General features: G+C 29.0%; 2 protein-coding genes and 2 long non-coding RNA genes across 12 annotated transcripts; 2 read left to right on the plus strand and 2 right to left on the minus strand.

The window, feature by feature from the left end:
• Positions 1–424: 424 nt before the first annotated feature.
• LOC149886985 (uncharacterized) lies at positions 425–3,984 on the minus strand. Of its 4 annotated transcripts, none has more exons than XR_016453622.1 (5): positions 3,650–3,984; positions 2,513–2,569; positions 1,821–2,004; positions 1,396–1,585; positions 425–1,056 (listed from the first exon to the last, which is right to left on the minus strand). It is a non-coding gene; the product is annotated as an uncharacterized LOC149886985 (long non-coding RNA). The 4 variants fall into 4 exon arrangements; XR_016453620.1 differs by having other exon boundaries at positions 2,513–2,583; XR_016453623.1 differs by having other exon boundaries at positions 3,870–3,888.
• A 1,701-nt stretch (positions 3,985–5,685) lies between these two features.
• Positions 5,686–9,610, plus strand: LOC149886986 (uncharacterized). Of its 5 annotated transcripts, none has more exons than XM_090091053.1 (3): positions 5,686–6,757; positions 6,901–6,990; positions 9,437–9,610. In XM_090091053.1, the coding sequence occupies exons 1-3, from the start codon at positions 6,523–6,525 to the stop codon at positions 9,511–9,513; spliced, it is 402 nt and encodes a 133-aa protein (XP_089947179.1). In that variant the 5' UTR covers positions 5,686–6,522; the 3' UTR covers positions 9,514–9,610. The 5 variants fall into 5 exon arrangements, with proteins under 5 accessions (XP_089947179.1, XP_089947178.1, XP_089947180.1 ...); XM_090091052.1 differs by having other exon boundaries at positions 6,098–6,757; positions 6,889–6,990; XM_090091054.1 differs by lacking the exon at positions 9,437–9,610 and adding an exon at positions 7,232–7,274 and having other exon boundaries at positions 6,100–6,757.
• LOC149886987 (uncharacterized) lies at positions 7,461–8,666 on the minus strand. Its single transcript, XR_016453511.1, has 2 exons — positions 8,576–8,666; positions 7,461–8,370 (listed from the first exon to the last, which is right to left on the minus strand). It is a non-coding gene; the product is annotated as an uncharacterized LOC149886987 (long non-coding RNA).
• Positions 9,611–16,130: 6,520 nt separating the features above from the next.
• On the plus strand, positions 16,131–16,952 carry LOC149886988 (uncharacterized). 2 transcript variants are annotated; one of them, XM_090091091.1, is made up of 2 exons: positions 16,131–16,235; positions 16,363–16,952. In XM_090091091.1, the coding sequence occupies exons 1-2, from the start codon at positions 16,220–16,222 to the stop codon at positions 16,917–16,919; spliced, it is 573 nt and encodes a 190-aa protein (XP_089947217.1). In that variant the 5' UTR covers positions 16,131–16,219; the 3' UTR covers positions 16,920–16,952. The 2 variants fall into 2 exon arrangements, 1 of the variants encoding a protein (XP_089947217.1); XR_016453524.1 differs by having other exon boundaries at positions 16,193–16,256.
• Positions 16,953–18,405: the final 1,453 nt, after the last annotated feature.

The raw sequence follows: 18,405 nt of genomic DNA on the forward strand, positions 1-18,405 counted from the left end.
AACTTAAACACTTGAAGAAAAGGTCTAGCAATTTTGGAAAAATCGTAAAAACTAAAATGAACACCCATTCTAAAAACAAGTCCGCAGCTAAAAGAAAAACAACAAAGAAGAGGTGTCGTAGACAAATTTCTTTTGAAGAATCAACTTCTGAGGAAGATATTGATGAAACTACCCAGTAAACATCGAACAGTTGATAAGTAGTTGGCCCGATCCTAATAACCAACTATTAGCTACAGTTGGGCCAACAGTCGGCTATTTAGTTGGTACCGTGAAAAAAACGTAACGCTTTTACCAACACTTAGCCAACTGTTTTTAAACAATTGTTTGCCATTAACGGCCCAACAGTAATAAAACAGTTGGCTAACAGTTGGTACCATTACCGGCCCAACTATATGATTTTTTTTTCGCGATTTCTTAAATTCACTTTTGCGCTTAAATTGAAAGTGCAAAAGTTATAAATCATGTTTTGAATATTGCTTAATAACAAAGTATAACTTTGCTTTTTCATATTTAATTTTCTATCTAATAGTGATTGTTTGTATATCAGACTTTACCAAACAGTATTACTGTCGACACAAAATATTGTATTATTTATTGATAACTTAGTTGAATACAAAAAAAAGAACAAATTTTTTACACTTTTATTTCCAGACCGTTAAAGAAAAATATTTACAAATAAAGAACTAAAAATATTCTATTATTGTAGTTAATATTATTAAAGGTTTGAAACTAATATTGGCAACTTTAATTAAAAATAATATTGTAAAACGCTAATATTTAAAAACCTGGCGATTTATTAGATAATTATTAATAATAATTAAGAAAAATTAGATTTATAAATAAAATCAAGAAAAATAAGCTTTTATAAATTTTCAAAAGAAAATAATAACTAAATATTCTTTTCATTGATTAACTGCAACTGATTTTTTATAACCTTGCTTTTCGTCTGTCTATTTATTCGCCCATCTCCTTGATCATTTGCGCCCTGAAACCATCTTGAAACCATCGGGTAAATATCTTTATCCTTGGAATTAAGATACTGAATTCTTACTGCTGCTAAAAGAATAAAATGAAAATAAATTTAAAAACTCAATTTATTTTTTGTTTAAATATAAATTATTTTTAAGTTATTTTTAAGCTCTTATATGTATACTTTGCAAATCAAGAATTACATTAACTGGTTAGCAGTTTTAAAAATATGTGCATATGATAATAAGTTCAAGTCACCAAGGGAGAATATAATATCTTACAAATTTACAACTAATGACAACACTGGTAATTGTCATAAGTACTAACATATTATATTCTTTCTTAGTGTTGTAAACATATTTTTGTAAATATAAAAATACAGTTGACTTTAATAGACTAAAAATTTACATAACTAGTAATACTTACATAGTAAGCACTTTAACACAAAATGATAACATCGCAACTTAACCTTGCCCATTCCAGTAGCTATCATCTTACTTGAAGATCCGTTTAGATTACATAAAACGCTAAAATTTTTGGAAAACATGGCTCCCAACACACATCATATGTATTTTGGACGTTCAACTTTACCGCCAATAGAACGCAGATATTCGACCTAAAAACAAATAATGCTACATATTACAACTTTTTTATTTAAACTATTTTTTCAAAGGTAAATGAAAATGTAATGCGGTATAATATAACTAAGGTATTATTAAATTACCTTTGATAAATTACAATTATAAGACTTATAAAAAAACTTATCTTTGATCTTATAAAATAATAGTTACTAGTTTAAACGCAACCTGAAGACTGCTAGAAACATTATAATACAAAAAATAATTTCAAACTTTATAGAGAGCCATCTCAGATTTCATCTGTATCATAAGGTTAAGCCTCTCCAAATCTTCCTTACTTTCCATTGGAAGGCCAGGGGAACAACAATATCTTCATTATCCAAAAAACTTTGAACTTCTAAAAACTTATTTTTTTGCTCCAGTTCTGTTAATCTTAACTCCAAAGCTGCTAACTTCTCTATAAACATACATAAATAATTAAATAATATTTGATTGCATTTGAATCTTATTGGAAAACTGGTTTCAAAAACACAATCTAGTTTTTAAATTGAAGACATACATGGATAAAGGTGTTATGGAACTCAAATATTTGGAGTTAAAATTTTAAACATTTATGTTATTTATCCCTGTAGGTGAATTGATTGCTGTAAAAATGGTATTCTAGCACATTTTTGTGCTGTGTTATTAAGGCCATGGAAAAGAGCGTTATTTAAAACCTTTATCTGCATAAAAAAGTAGAAATGTGTATTTTTGTAACATGAAATATGTATTTTTTTAAAGCCTTCATCCATTTATGACTTATATTAAAACAAATTAATTTTTTTTACAAAAAATATAAATAGTTTTCCTTTGTCAATATGTCAGCATCATAATCAATGTATGTATGCGTAACACATATACAATGTATAACAAGTAGTAAAACAAAAACAAAAACAAAAAAACAAATAGTTTATCCAAAACCTTACTTTCCTGATCCCCAAAATTTTGAACAGTTTTCTCATAGTTTTCAGAAGTCGAAGTCCCTTTTAATAAAATGCTATAATTATATGCATTATATGAATATATATATATATATATATATATATATATATATATATATATATATATATATATATATATATATATATATATATATATAATAATAATAATAATAATATAATATAATATAAATGTTATATATGCTTAATATGAAATGTATATGTCATATTGTATATACAATTGCATATACCATTTATTTATATACTGCACATATTATGTCAATATTGTATATGGCATATATTATATGCAATATATACAAAATACATAGGGATGTCTGCCAATATTTTTAGGTGGATTTCTCTGACTTTTCCCTGATACTTTCTTGATCTTCTACCTGTTTTCCTTGATTTAATTTAAAGTTACCCAAATTCAACTTCACAAAAATTGACCTAGATTCGTTTAGAAAAATGCTCTTCAACTGCAAAAATGTAAACAATAATACAACCCACACTAAATGTATCAAGTATTGATACATTTAATATGGGTTGTATAATTGTTTACATTTTTGCAAGTGAAGATTCAAGATTCGCTTGATGCAAGTGAAGTTCATAAAACTATCTGCCAAATAAACTTTTATATTACATGTACTATGTACAACTTATTTAAGTTATGTAAGTTTGATGAAGAGCCATTTTCCCTGATTTCTCCCTGATTTTTTTAAAATTCAACCTAATTTCCTTGATTATCCTAGATTTTTTGCAGATATCTGATTTCCCTGACTTTTCCCTGAATTCCCCTGATCTGGCAGACACTCTGTGTGTGTGTGTGTGTATATATATATATATATATATATATATATATATATATATATATATATATAGAGATAGATACATACATACAAACATACATATACATACAGAAATACACACATAAACATACTACTATACACGCACATATACATTTTAGCTGTATTTAAACTTTTGATAATAGTTAAAATAGAGCTAAAATATCTTATACAAATACAACAATGGTGTCATCATAAAAATAAATTAAAAACTCAACCAATGTCAAAAATTATATCTGAATGTGTTACTAATGGATAAATGTAAAATATTTCTACTTACCAGCGTAACGGTTATATTAAGAGGTGTACGAGAGTTTGAGTTTAAAAGTTTAATTAAAGGGTAGAAAAAGCGTTTGAAAGAAAAAAAAATGATAAAAAGCTTCAAACTAAACTAACTCTATTGAATAGTTTTAATCATTGAATGAATCTATTTGAATAATTTTGATAATTAGTCGCATGGTCTAAGTGAATATATTTATAATATACATTTACAAACTTACGGGAAACTTACGATTCAAAAACACGCGGTATACAGTCGGTTAATGGTTGGCAAGAAATGCCAACAGTTAGCCAACTGTAGCCAATACTGGCCCGTCAGTTGGACCAACTAAAGCGTGTTTACTGGGTAAACTATGTGATAATGACGAGCTTGACGACGGGATTGATTTATTTTCAAAGGACACTGAGATGTGTCTACTTTGCGGTGAATATGGAAAAAAAAAAGAACTCTGGTATCGTTGTGTCTATTGTAGAAAATGGGCGCATGCAGATTGTAGTGGTTATGATTCCCCTGAAAACTATATTTGTGACTTTTGCACTATTCATTAATCTTCAATTTGAAGGTTTTTTTTGTATCTCAAAGAGTTAACCTGTCTTACTTTGTTATTATCAATTATATACTATGTTTACTTACTCTATGTAACAATAAAACATGTTTGGTAAAATAATTGTCTTATTAATTACTAATGTCGGTATTACCCCAAAGTGGTGTCGCAATTACCCCGGTGGCTTGGGAAATACCGACACTGTGCTTAAATTACGAAAAACATTCATGTAACATTTGTAATGTAAATAATTTTAAAACATTACACATTAATTTGCTGCAGAAAATTGGGACAAATATTTAGGTACTTTCACCAAAATCGTAACTAATCCAGAAAAAATTATAAAAATCAAATTGTGTTAAGGTATCGGCATTTGCCCGGTCTACCCTACTAACTTTGGAAAATTTACTACATAAATGTTGTCAACACTAATCTTGTTAAAAAATGAACGTGATAAAATTTAATATTATTTGGTGATGAAATTCTTCCAATAGTATTTTGTGTGATTGCTCAGAAGTATAGTATAACAATAAAGAATAACAAATGATATTTGCAGAGTAAACTGGCATTTTCTGATAAGTTTTTAATTTTTTAAAAAACTGAAGTATATTTTATTATTTGAGATTGTAAGCTAGAAAATTTAAAAAGTGAAATAACAGTTTTATTAAGGATTTATTTTCGAAATGTTTAGCACAAATAACGAATGATAGTGTGGACACCCAGTTTATCCTAATTACAAATTTTATCTATTTATTCGTAAGTCTTCATTTAAAGGAAAAGCAAATACTGGAATCTCATTTTTTGAATAGTTTGAATGACAAATATCAACACAGAACTTGTTTCAACCATGTTTCATTTTACTCTTAACAAATGACAAATTTTTTAAACATTTTATTTCTCCTAATAAAACCCAATAATAACTAGGTTTCTTTTGTACAAAGCTTATATAAAGTTCCATCTAACTTAAATTTAAGAAGATATTGTCCTAATTTGTTTTTGTTTTTTTTTTGTTATAGAAAAAAAAATTGTTTTCAAAATTATTTGCAGATCTTGCATCAGGGTGCCATACTAAAACATACAAGTATATGTTTATTAAACATAGTAACAGAAAAAATCAAAACAGGCTCAACAATACACATCAAAAATTGCAGTTTAAAAATGCTACAACGCTTTTTTACAAGATATGCTACTATTATCAAAGTAACAACTACATAGTGTATGCTATTGTTTTACGTAAAGAAATTGGAAGTTTTCGAATATTATTGTAATTACCAAGATGGCAGCTGTCAGAAATAACCAATGATATATTAAGAATAACTAGATGTCTAACTTCCGAGTATTTTTTGAAGCAAAAATCGGCCATTATGGGGGGCAAAATCTTTACGCTATTTATCAAAACAAAACAAATACGAAGCTTTTGATTTGTTAAATTTGCCCCCCATAATGGCCGATTTTTGCTTAAAAAAATACGCGGAAGTTAGACATCTAGTTATTTTTAATATATCATTGGAAATAACAGTTACCGGAAATGTATTAATGTTCCATGAACAGCATGAGCTGAATGCTGTGAGTAGACACAATTTAGAAGTTCCTTCTAGTTTTATATTTGTTTTATATTTATATTTGTTATTAAAAACTCATGTAAGTTAAAAATTGTTTTGTGGTAAAACATTGAAATGCGGTCATTTATACTACACACCTAAACCTAACTGACTCTAACCGAAATGCAAGATTAATGTGGAAATTTATTTCAATATGTTAAAAAAATAAAATTTTAAAAGCTCCATACCCAGCCAACATTGACAGACGGGTACCGTATAGTTTTTAACTGGGCTTAAGGGAACGGGATTTAGAAGGGTTTGTGTTTTGGTTTCCAGACGGGTCCCGTACGGTTGAAAAATTAAGTAAAAATAGTAATATAAGCCGCATGTGGTGATTATAAGGGCTAAGAAAACTAGGATTTCTACGGGTTTCCCATTAGGGACCCATCTGGTGAAAATAAAATGCGGAAAAATCTATGCAATCAGATCATTATCGTCATTTGCAACTTACCTTGTGCAAAAAAAGTTTTCACAATAAATGTATAAATTAAAGTTATAATCGTTTTCTCGTTTTCATTATTGTCTTTCTTCCTTGTGGCATTTATTCTTAGAATCATGAATGGTTTTTGAAGACCATTGAACGCTTTTCTGTAAAACCAAAAGTGCAATTTAGTAATATTTTATTCCTATATAAAGGAGATTGCGGAGTATGGATTTTTTCTATTTTTGTTTACATTTTGTAGCAGAGTAACTTATTGTGTAATTTCTGTACTGTGTTACTGAGTAAGATGTTGTATGCAATTGTTGCATTCGATGAAGAAAACAATACAGATTACGTACCACTAATTTGGTTAGTGAATGCTATGAGTGAAGATGTGTTATCAATAATTTCCTCTAGAAAATCTACAGATTTTTATTGGCCTTGCTGGACAAATATAAAAAAAATAGACTTAGCTAAATCAATATGTCAAGAACCAGAGGTTGGATGGCTTAGGTTTTCAGGAAGAATTTTGTCAACTGAAGGTAGTTTATATAATATTCTCAAAGATAGTAAAGAAATAATTTTGATAATTTTTTATAAATTTATTTAAGCATTTAATCATAATTATTGAAATTTGAAAATGAAATTTTGATACATCAATAATTATTATAAGTACTTTTTAAAGTTTTGACACAGAATCTGAAGCAAAAGAAAAATGCAGATATGCAGAAGATACCTCAAATGTTGATGAAGTATATTAAAACCAAAAAAATAGGTATATAAAGTTACATAATTTTAATTTAACATACAAAAGATGTTTATGTTAGTGTTACTCCGCTTATGTTTATGTTACTGGCTTAAAACTTGTATGAATTATTAAAATTTCAAAAAAAAAAAAAAATACTTTTGATTATTAGCCAATCCATTAGAGATAATCAAGAAAAGCCTTTTGAGAAAAGTGATTAATATATTGTTTTAATATTTGTTTTAATAATTGTTATCTATTATAATGTTAGGTTCCAATTAAAAGTCTGACTTATCCAGGGTTCAACTTAACAGGATATATATATATATATATATATATATATATATATATATATATATATATATATATATATATATATATATATATATATATATATATATACACACACACAGTGGTTGGCCATCACATTAGGACCAGCTGTAATTTTTTGTAAATATTGTGTAAAAATAAATTTTTTAGCAAAAAGAAAAATAATGGTGTAATTTAAAGCTTGTTCCTTTATTTATAAAGTTATACTTGATGAAAAATAAACAAATAAAATTAAACATTTTGAATATTTATTGATTATTACAATAAATTATATAAAATATATATTAAGTATTAATATTTTGTAAAACCGCCTTTATTTGCAATAACTGCTTCAATTCGTCGTGGCATGCTTGCAATTGAACTTTTTATAATTTCTGTCAACTCTGGGTTATTGTGCCAGATCCTGATAATATATTCCATAAGATCTTGCTTGTTAGTAAGAATTTTTTTTCCAACATCTTGCTTTACTATTTCCCAAATGTTTTCTATGGGGTTAAGATCAGGTGAGTTGCCTGGCCATGGCAATACATCTACTTTTTTCTGTTTTAAAAAAGCCATAACACTTTTTGCTGTGTGGCAAGTTGCACCATCTTGCATAAATATAAGATTTTTGACATTTTTGGACTTCTTTTAAATATTTTTGACATTTTTAGACCAATCTGCCATTTGAGTAAGCAACTGGTTCTCCAGAACTTCTTTATACTGGTCCTGCCTCATTGTGCCAACTACTTTGTAGAGACGCTCTGCTCCTTGCCCACAAATGACCGACCACATTACTGTCAATACATTTTGTGACAGACCACATCATTACATTAGTCAATACATTTTGTGGCTTTTTTCTGTTTTCCAGGCATATATTCCGGATAATATGATCCGCTCTTGGTGTTGTCTTTCGTTTAGAAGGTGGTCTCCTTGGGCCAAACTCTTCCCCTGTAACAATTTTTTTTCTCACTCGCATTACGGTTTGGTGAGAAACCCTGACAATTTATGCAACTTTTCGCTGAGAATATTTTGTATTCTGTAAAAGACATCTAATTTGACTAACTTTTGTTGGTGTCATATCACATTTTTTACCCATAGCTGAAAATTTAAATTAATAACTTTAAAAAAGACTATTATTTGGTGTCTTTCCATAAACAGGAAAAAAAACATAAAATCCTTTATTTAAAATTAATGACTTACTGATTATTATTAAGTACAAAAAAAATAATTAAATAAATCACAGATGCTTGAAATTAAAATAAATCATATTTAAACTTCAATCAAACTAACAACTAAAAATAACCTTAAATTGTCCAATATGCACCAATTTGATTATGACAAGTGATTGCTGACAGCCAGAGTTGCCAATTGATAAATTTTTATTAAATATTACTAAGAATAGAAATAACTTGACATGTAACAAAAAAAATATCATATTTATTTTCTCATTTTTCTCTCTATTTGAAATAAATTGTAAAAAAAATGTGTGGTCCTAATGTGATGGCTGACCACTGTACATAAAGATATATTATATATATATATATATATATATATATATATATATATATATATATATATATATATATATATATATATATATATATATATATATATATATATATATATATATATATATATGGGCCATGGTGTGGCATTTTAGTGAGGGACCGAAGTACCAAAAAAACCTAAAATACTTTTTAAGTTCTTAGTGAGAAAAAATATTATGAGGTCCTTTTGAAAAAATCAAGGGGGTCTTTGTCCCCACCCACCCCGCACCCCCACTCCCCTGTTTTTGTGGCTATTGTATATATATATAGTGTGTGTGTATATATATATATATATATATATATATATATATATATATATATATATATATATATATATATATATATATATATATATATATATATAATATATAATATATATATAATATATAATATATAATATATATAAATGTTTATTTATTTATTTAAAAATATATACAATATCAATATAAAATTATAATTTATTTATCAGTAACTAAAGGAATGTTATACATTTACTATCACAACAATTTTTTATCTGAAGAGTGTTGAGTAGAGAGTTTTATAATATATTAAATGAATAAAACCAGGTGTGTTACCTATAAAATTTCAGACTAACAGTTAAATTTTATTTTTTACAGCTTATATTGAAACAAAAAAAAGCTTCGAAACGAGAATAAAACGGTGGAAAAGCTTCCGATTTGCGAAACAACCGTGAAATCAGATGATAAGCGATTAAAGAATGGTTAAAAATTCTCTCCATTTTGACATTGTAATTTTAATTGTTATTTTGTTTGAAACAAAGAGTCAAATCATACACAGTTTTATTTTATCTGTAAATTATAAACGTAGTTTTGCAAGATTTGCAATTGGCAAAATTTTTGGGAACTATACGGGTTACCCAGCGGGCATAACCATATGGGCCCCAGAGGAAAATCGCAGCCAAGATCCGGCGGGTTCCCGATGGGTTTCCCATATGGGCCCCAGTTGCAAACTTAAATGCGCCCCTTACGGTTTTAAAGAAACTCGTAAAAATCCTAGTTTTCTTAGCCCTTATAATCACCACATACGGCCCATATTACTATTTTTGCCTAATTTTTTAACCGTACGGGACCCTTCTGGAAACCAGAACACAAACCCTTCTAAATCCCGTTCCCGTGAGCCCAGTTAAAAACCATACGGTACCCGTCTGTCAATGTTGGCTGGGTATAGAGTTCCTGATCTTCCGTACAACTTTTGAAAATGAAAAGGTTTTTCGTTTTAAGGAGATTACGATTAAACTGAGTAAAGCAAAAAAAAACCTCCTGAGAAACTTAATTAAGTTGATGAAACTACTCTTCGTCAGTGCAGTTTCAATTGGAAAACCTAAAGAATCTTTCTTGTTAGCTGTTAGATTGAAAACTTAGCTTCGATCTACTTTGTTGCAAAAGTGAATCAATGCATTGGCAATAATATCTTCTCACGAGAAGCTGGCTGATAAAATATTGTAGGAATATATTGCTAATGAGTTCGTTCACTCAAAACCAAATAGAAAAACATTTTTAGAAAATTTGTAGAAAATGATTGTAAAGTATCATCGCGTATATTTGTAGAGGGTAATTGTAAATCAAGTTTTTAGCACTCATTTTCTCCCAGAATTTTAAGCAATTATTACTACTCTTATCTCCAGCGGATAAAAGTAACTTGTGTAACATAGACCTTTAAAATTTGCAGATCTTAGGATTTTAGGTCAAAATACTGACCTAAAATCCTAAGATCAAAAATAACACCCTTCTCCGCTGTGGATTTTCTCATGATTTCAAGCTCATTTGTGAGGAAAATTGTCAGTGTTTGGTTAAAAAGGTCACTACTATTTATGAAAAAGCTGGAATTCCAACATACAGGACAAAGTACAGAAGAAAATGAGTGAATTACCGATTTCTCTTCAAAAAAAGGCAAAACACTAAAGAAAAGAGAATAATTTTCAAAGACAATATTTTGCCTGTTCTTTTTGATGTTATGCCCAGTGATGTGATACAAATATTAGAGAAAGATAACAAAAGATCTCAGGTAGACAAGGCAGAAGATATTATTTTCATAAAAGATCAAAGAAGTTGCAGGAAAATGTACATTAGGAAGAAAGATAAAAAGTACATTTGTCCTGCTCAAAGATCTCAACAGGCAAAAGTATGAATGTCTGGAGCAGATCATGACCAGAATTATCAGTCTGAGCTGCAGATTTCATCTTCAAGTGAAACAGAAGTATCTTCTGAGGAAACAGACACCTCTAATTCTACAGACTTTAGTAAAGATGAGATAGATCCACAACCATCTACATCTGCTGGCATAGTAGGAGATACTGTCCTTGTTTCAAAGGTTAAACATGTAAGCATCAGAGCTCAATCTAATATTTTAAAGCAGGTGGCTGATACAAGTGGACTCTCCAGTAAAGGTAATTCAAAATCCAATATACACAGAATTTGTAGAAAGGACATACAGGAAACAGTGGAGGAAGCCAGGGATGCTTAAAAAGCAAAGGCTGGATCAAACATGATACTTCATGATGATGGTAAGCTAGTCAAAGAGTATAATGATGGAAAGAAACACAAAAGAGAGCGCTTAGCATTGAGTGTAACTTGTGATGGAAAACATTTTTTGCTTGGAGTACCTCCTGTCACTGATTCTACTGGAGTTTGTCATACTGAGAAGATTGAGATTTTAGAAGAAAACTCACTCAAAGAAGACATTAAAGGTCTAGTATTTGACACCACTGTGTCAAGTTATGGTTATACATCTATCTTGGAAGACCTGTTATGCATCTTGCTTGCAGACATCATGTTTATGAGTGTCATATTAAGAATTTTGAAAAGCTCTTCAGGACAACCTCAGGTCCATATTATCAACTCCTCAAGAAACTTTTGGATGAGTTTTCTCTTATTCAGATTGAACAAAATAAACTTTGCAAATTCAAATATGGAGTAAATCAACAACTTGACAATGCTGCTAGTGTATCCCTAGTAATCATAGCAAAGTTGTTGAATGAAGACAAAATACCCAGAGGTAATTATTGGGAGCTAGCAGAAATTATTCAATTCTATTTATCCCCAGAGATTGATCAACTGACAACTCGACAACCTGGAGCAATTCATCATCAAGGTTTATGGCACAGGCTATATATTTTATGAAGCTGTAAATTCTGAGCCAAATGACAGATATTGTTTCCACAGCTTCTACAAAAAGAGAAGTTGATGCCATCTCTGAGTTTGTAGCATTTCATTATGCAAAGTGGTTCTTAACCTCGTCTCAGACTGTAACTTCTTCAAGACATGACATAGAAGCAATCTGGGAGATGAAGTCATACATGAAGAGCAGACCTAATGTTGCAGCCGAATTTCTTGATAGCATTGCAAACCATACATGGTATCTTCATCCAACTTTGATCCCATTTAGTTTACTGGATCCTGGAGTGTCAGATGAGGAAAAGACTGAAATTGCTGAAAGAATCCTGATGATAAATGATTCAAAGGAAAAGGATCCTCTGTCATTTATGTATAAGAAGGTTAATATATCAGGTTTTATTGAGAAAGAAGAAGAGAGCCCCAGGTTGTCTGATTTTTTTGATTAAGAATCAATTTTGATATTTAACATCTTGAAAATGGATAAAAAAAATGGATAGCCAGTAACTTGAATGGATGATGATTCCACCTAGTATGTGGAACAGATTGTCTGGCTACACAAAGTTCAAGGATTTTATCTCCAACATTCCTGTAACTAATGATGTTGCAGAGAGGAATGTTAAGCTTATAGAGGGCTTTGTTGATGGAAGCAATGATGAAGAGCTGAGGCAAGATCTTCTTCTAGCAGTGGACCAGAAAAGAAAGGCTGGAAGACCCCAAGGGGTGGTGGAAAGAAAAGAAAATGTTAATATGTTGTAGAATTAGTGGTTAAAATGTCATGTATAATATATAAATAAAATTAAATATATAATTGGTACTTTTTAACCGATTTAGGATTTTTGTTGGGCTAATTAGGTGTAAAAAGGGTTCGGAGATCGATTTAGACCCATTTTGTAATGATTAGATCAGTATTTTGTTTGATTTTGTCAACCGCGTTAAACCGCATAAAAATGGGTAAATTGTGTCAACTGCGTATCTTTGAACTCACTTCAAACCTAATTAACTGTTTATTCAAACTGCTCCTAATTTTTTTCTAACTAATTAGGGATTTTAGAACATGGTTCAACATAAGATTAGCCTGCACCTTTCAAACTGTGACTACACAAGCACTGTAAAAATAGGCTTTTTTCACCCAAAAATCATGATTTTTGAAACTTAATGTGGCTTGTGAAGTCACAAAAATAAAGTTAGAGCTCTAAAACTTTACAGATCTCACTTTCTCACATATACGCAGCAGAAAAATGCTAGGAGCAGTCAAAATAAAATATGACCCTGAAAACGGGACACCCTAATATATATATATATATATATATATATATATATATATATATATATATATATATATATATAAACAATAATATTTATCAGCCCTCCAAATTAGGGTTGGCATTCAGCATTGCTGAGCTAATTGCCTACCTTAAAGTGTCAAAGATTTGCAACTTTTTTCTGACCTTTTTAATATTTTTAATGGCAAAACGTCAGTGAAAATTATTTTTAGAGGACATGATGCTAATCGAAAACAGAGTGAATGTGTGTATGTGCCTGTGTGTGTTTGTGTATATATTGTGCATATTTTGTATATACATACAATATATATATATATATATATATATATATATATATATATATATATATATATATATATATATATATATATGTTAGTAAAAACACTTATCTACAAACAACATCATTCGACTGAAACACTTTTACTTAAACTAACCAATGATATATTTGAACTTTTTTAGTTAACCGTACCCAAAAAGTTAAAATTGGTAATTCATGTTCATCTAACCAAATTGTAAAATATGGAGCACCCCAAGGTACAGTACTGGGTCCAAATCTCTTTAATATCTAGTTGTGGATATACCAAAATGTCTTGAATACATTTCTAAATGGATGAGTGAATCATTCATAAACCAATCAAAAACAAAAATATTAATTATGGCACCAACTAACATTCAAAAAGATATTATTATTAAGGGTACTTTTGTTAACAAGGAATGCATTTGATTTGTTGATTCCGCAAAAGGTCTAGATGTGATACTCGACAATCAATTATCTTTAAAAACACAAATAAATAAGACTGTTAAAAACTATTCTTATCCCATAAAGATCTATTCTTATCCCATAAAGATCTGTGCACCATAGTATGTTCATTATTATTTTCACAACTATATTATTGTAACTCCCTCTACTTTGGAATTGATAAGACACTATTAAAAAAACTGCAGTCTGTTCAGAATTGTGCACCAAGACTGCTATTTAAAACCAGAATAGAAACTTAAGTAAATAACAAAGAATATAACAACTTGTACGCAGTTATGCAATTATTATAAAAATAAATTTCACCAGATGGGTCCCCATTAGGGGCCCATAAATTATTATAAATTTGTTTTTATGATAATTGCAAAACTACGTTAGTGCTTTTTCATTTGGTGAAAATATTATGCGGAAAAATCTATGCAATCAGACCATTATCGCCATTTGCAACTTACCTTGTGCAAAAGAAGTTTTTACAATATAACGTATAAATTAATGTTATAATCGTTTTCTCGTTTTATATTTTTTATGAAACTCTATATAAAAAGTTGTTATAACTACTTTTATTTTTTATATATAAATTTTTCTCTTTTTCTTTCTTTAGTAAAAAGTTGAAAATTTTACAAAGTTTTACATGCAATTTGAACAATAAATACTTTAAAGAATTCATTAATATTTACATTTATGAAAAGTAACGCCACAAGGAAATGCATATAACATTACAAAGTTGACGTAAGGGTTTTCATTATTGTCTTTCTTCCTTGTGGCATATATTCTTAGAATGATAAATGGTTTTTGAAGACCATTGAACGTTTTTCTGTAAAACCAAAAGTGCAATTTAGTAATATTTTATTCCTATATAAAGGAGATTGCGGAGTATGAATTTTTTCTATTTTCGTTTACATTTTGTAGCAGAGTATTTTACTGTGTAATTTCTGGACAAATATGAAAAAAATAGACTAAGCTAAATTAATATGTCAAGAACCTGAGGTTGGATGGCTTAGGTTTTCAGGAAGAATTTTGTCAACTGCAGGTAGTTTATATAATATTCTCAAAGATAGTAAAGTAATAATTTTGATAATTTTTTATAAATTTATTTAAGCATTTATTCATAACCCCGTATACAAGCCCACCTAGAGCCGTTTGGTTTTTTTGCGGGACCAATATGGGCAAACACAATTAACAAATCGTGAGCACAACTTTACGGGACTGGTCTGGTTTTAATATGGGCTTCCCATATATAAATTTAGAAGTGGGCAAGTCCACATAGAACCTATTATAGGCTGACTATTATCGGTCATAAGTGTGTTTGATAGTTGGTTTATTTATGGGACCAATGTGGGCAAACGCAACAAAAAAAGAATGTTAAAAAGCAAGATAATTCAACTTTACTGGACCTGTGTGGTTTTAACGTGGGCTTATCTTAGGAAGCGAAAATCCGACACAAATACCAGTGGGTACCCGTAGACGGGTAATTTCAATAACTTTAGTTACCCGATATCCAAGCCTTCGGATCGGGTATTACCCGATTTAAACTACCCAAATATTACCCGTAGCACGGCGGTTATTTTTAACTGTTTTTCTCCCAAATGCTTTTTTAAAAAAATACCATAATTTATCGAAACTTGATCCAAAACGTCCGCAAATGATAATTTTTTTCGAAAAATTGCAAAAGAGAATAATCTTTAGCATTAAAATAGGGTTATATAATAGTATTGTCAGTATACTTTGTTAAATAGAAAATAAAGTTCAAACATATATCATATGTTTTTTTATAAAGTCTGCTAGTTAAAAGTTATATAGATATTGAAATTCAATTTCTTTTAAAAACTAGTACTAAAACTAAAAAAAATCAGCTTGATAGACTACATGACGACGTTATTAGCTATTAATAATATTACTTTTAAAAGTAGTTTTCTAGTTGATCTTAAATTCCAGTTTACAACTATATGTCTAATTTAGAGTTATATAGTAGTTTGAAGCAAAATAACCATCAAAATGTCTGTTTTTTTACAAAATACAAATTTATTTACGGCATCCCTTAAAAGAAGATATATGTTGTAAACTGGAAGTGTAGATGTACATATTAGGAATCTATGCGGGAATTTTCAGATCGTATAATTAATCATGGATGAAGGCTATCTAAGAGTTTGTTAGTTGTTTTATCGATGACCTAGACACCATTATGAATTGCAAAATATATTATTGTCGGTGCTATTATATGATTCGATGCGTAAAAATAAAAGTAATAAGATTATGTTGTAGGGTCGGTAAATTTTGTTATTAGAAAAAATTATTATTTATTTAAATAATAAATAAATAACTTTTGCACAATTCGATGATCACTGTTTTATTAAACTAAATTTTTTTAGATTTAGAAACAGTTAATCAAGAATCAAAACATTCGTCTTTAAAGCAACAACTGAAAAATAACAGTAATCGATCAGTTTCTTGTGACGAACAAGGTAAATGGCATCAGCTGATGAGATCTAGTTTTGTGAAAAACTTTTATCTTCCTTATCATTTTCCTATGAACATATCTTATCACTCACACTACAAATCAAGAGTACCAGCTAACTTTGATAGTAAATCAATGTGCCATTGTTCACGACAACTTGTAACAGAGCAACTTTGTGATTGTTGCATATTTGCAGTTCTATTGATGCAATGTGTCGAAAAAGGTGAATTAAATGAAGACATTTTGGCTATTTTAAAACCATACCAATGTCAAGTTTGCATTGAACGATTTGGTGACAATAACAAACTTTTACAACACTTAATATCACATGCACAAAATCAAATTATTGGTATTATTCCTAGAGAACTTTCTTTAAAACAATTAAAGGATGAATTAAGACTATGCAGTAAAAGTACTAGTGGAAACAAGGCAAAGTTAATTAGGAGATTAGAGGGCTTTTTAACAAAATAGATAAACCTATATATACAAATAGGTATGCGATCATTATATGTATATTTTTCTTCTGTTTTTACCTCTGACATGGTGCCGGCACACCCATAAGTTATTATATATCAATGTATATTAAATACAATTGTCCCTTGAGTTCAAATATTTAGGCCTTAGTTTATTTTTAAGTTACTGTTTAAGCTACCAGCAGTGGAACAAGGGATTTTCTACAGTGCATATAACATGTGATTTTACTGATTTGACTAACCAGACCTGTATTTTACGGGGCAACAACTAGTTATATGTATATTAGGGTTCTGTTTGTTATATTCAATATCAAATGCCCCTTCCAAGAGATCAGCATTCGATTTAATCGGATTGATTTGAAATAAAAAAGATGGTCGTTTTTACTAACAATAATAAATAAATAACTTTTTTAGTTAAGTTATTTACATAATACAAATAAACTAGAGATGTAATAAGTTTGTTAAAAAAATCTAGAGATGTTTCAATTTTAATTCTATAAGTTATTAAAAATAAAATAGAGATGTTAAAAGTTTGTTTTAATGAACTTGGAGTGTCTATGGATTTACAAATTAAAAACAAACTTGTTGATGACCTTTTTTTGTCATATATTTAAAACATTTATTTTACAACTTTTTGTAATACATGGCTGCTTTGTCTTATAAACATTTTAATTTAAAATCAACTTAATATTAATATATTAAGTTGATTTTAAAGTTTTAAAATATATATATATATATATATATATATATATATATATATATATATATATATATATATATATATATATATATATATATATATATATTTAAAGTTCACAAATTATTGATTTATTAATGCTTGTAATGAAGTATCAACAACAAAATAATCTGCAGTGTATCTTTGAATGTAAAACCTTAATCTTATATATTGTGTGATGTGTGAGTATTCAAATTGAATTGGAGTGTTTTCAGTTATTACAATCTCTGCGCTACCATTAAATGCTAAGCGTTTATTTTGCTTTCCTTCCTGATTAACTTTGTAAAACATCCTTTCTGCTAAAAAATTTGTTCCATCAAATCGACAAGGATCAAAAACTTTTTTAGCTGCTTCTATGGTTGTTATTTTCATTAGGAGTTTTTTCTTTTGTTATTGTGTGTCTGTAGCATGCTACAAGCACAAACATACGCTTTCATTAGAGTTACTATATTTTTCATAACTCCCCATGGAATAAACAATGAAACTGAAGGAGCTAAACCAGTCGTCTTTCCTTTTGCTAGTTTACGAAGAAATGCTTTACCGATTTCTTTTAGGTAGCCATCTATTATTGGACCACCCAATACCAGATGGCAATCTACATCTCTCTCAATAATATCATTCATTTCATCTCCACCAAAAGATTTTTCACTATGAATACCATTAATTATTTCTTTAGTCCATCTGGGTTGGCGTGTTCCAACCCTCAGTTCTTCTTCAACCCAAAAATTATTACCTCGCTTTATGGACA

The sequence above is a fragment of the Hydra viridissima genome, unplaced genomic scaffold (assembly GCF_058129835.1).
Source record: "Hydra viridissima isolate aposymbiotic clone 2 unplaced genomic scaffold, HvirCarnegie_v1 scaffold_6, whole genome shotgun sequence".
NCBI classification, from domain to species: domain Eukaryota; kingdom Metazoa; phylum Cnidaria; class Hydrozoa; order Anthoathecata; family Hydridae; genus Hydra; species Hydra viridissima.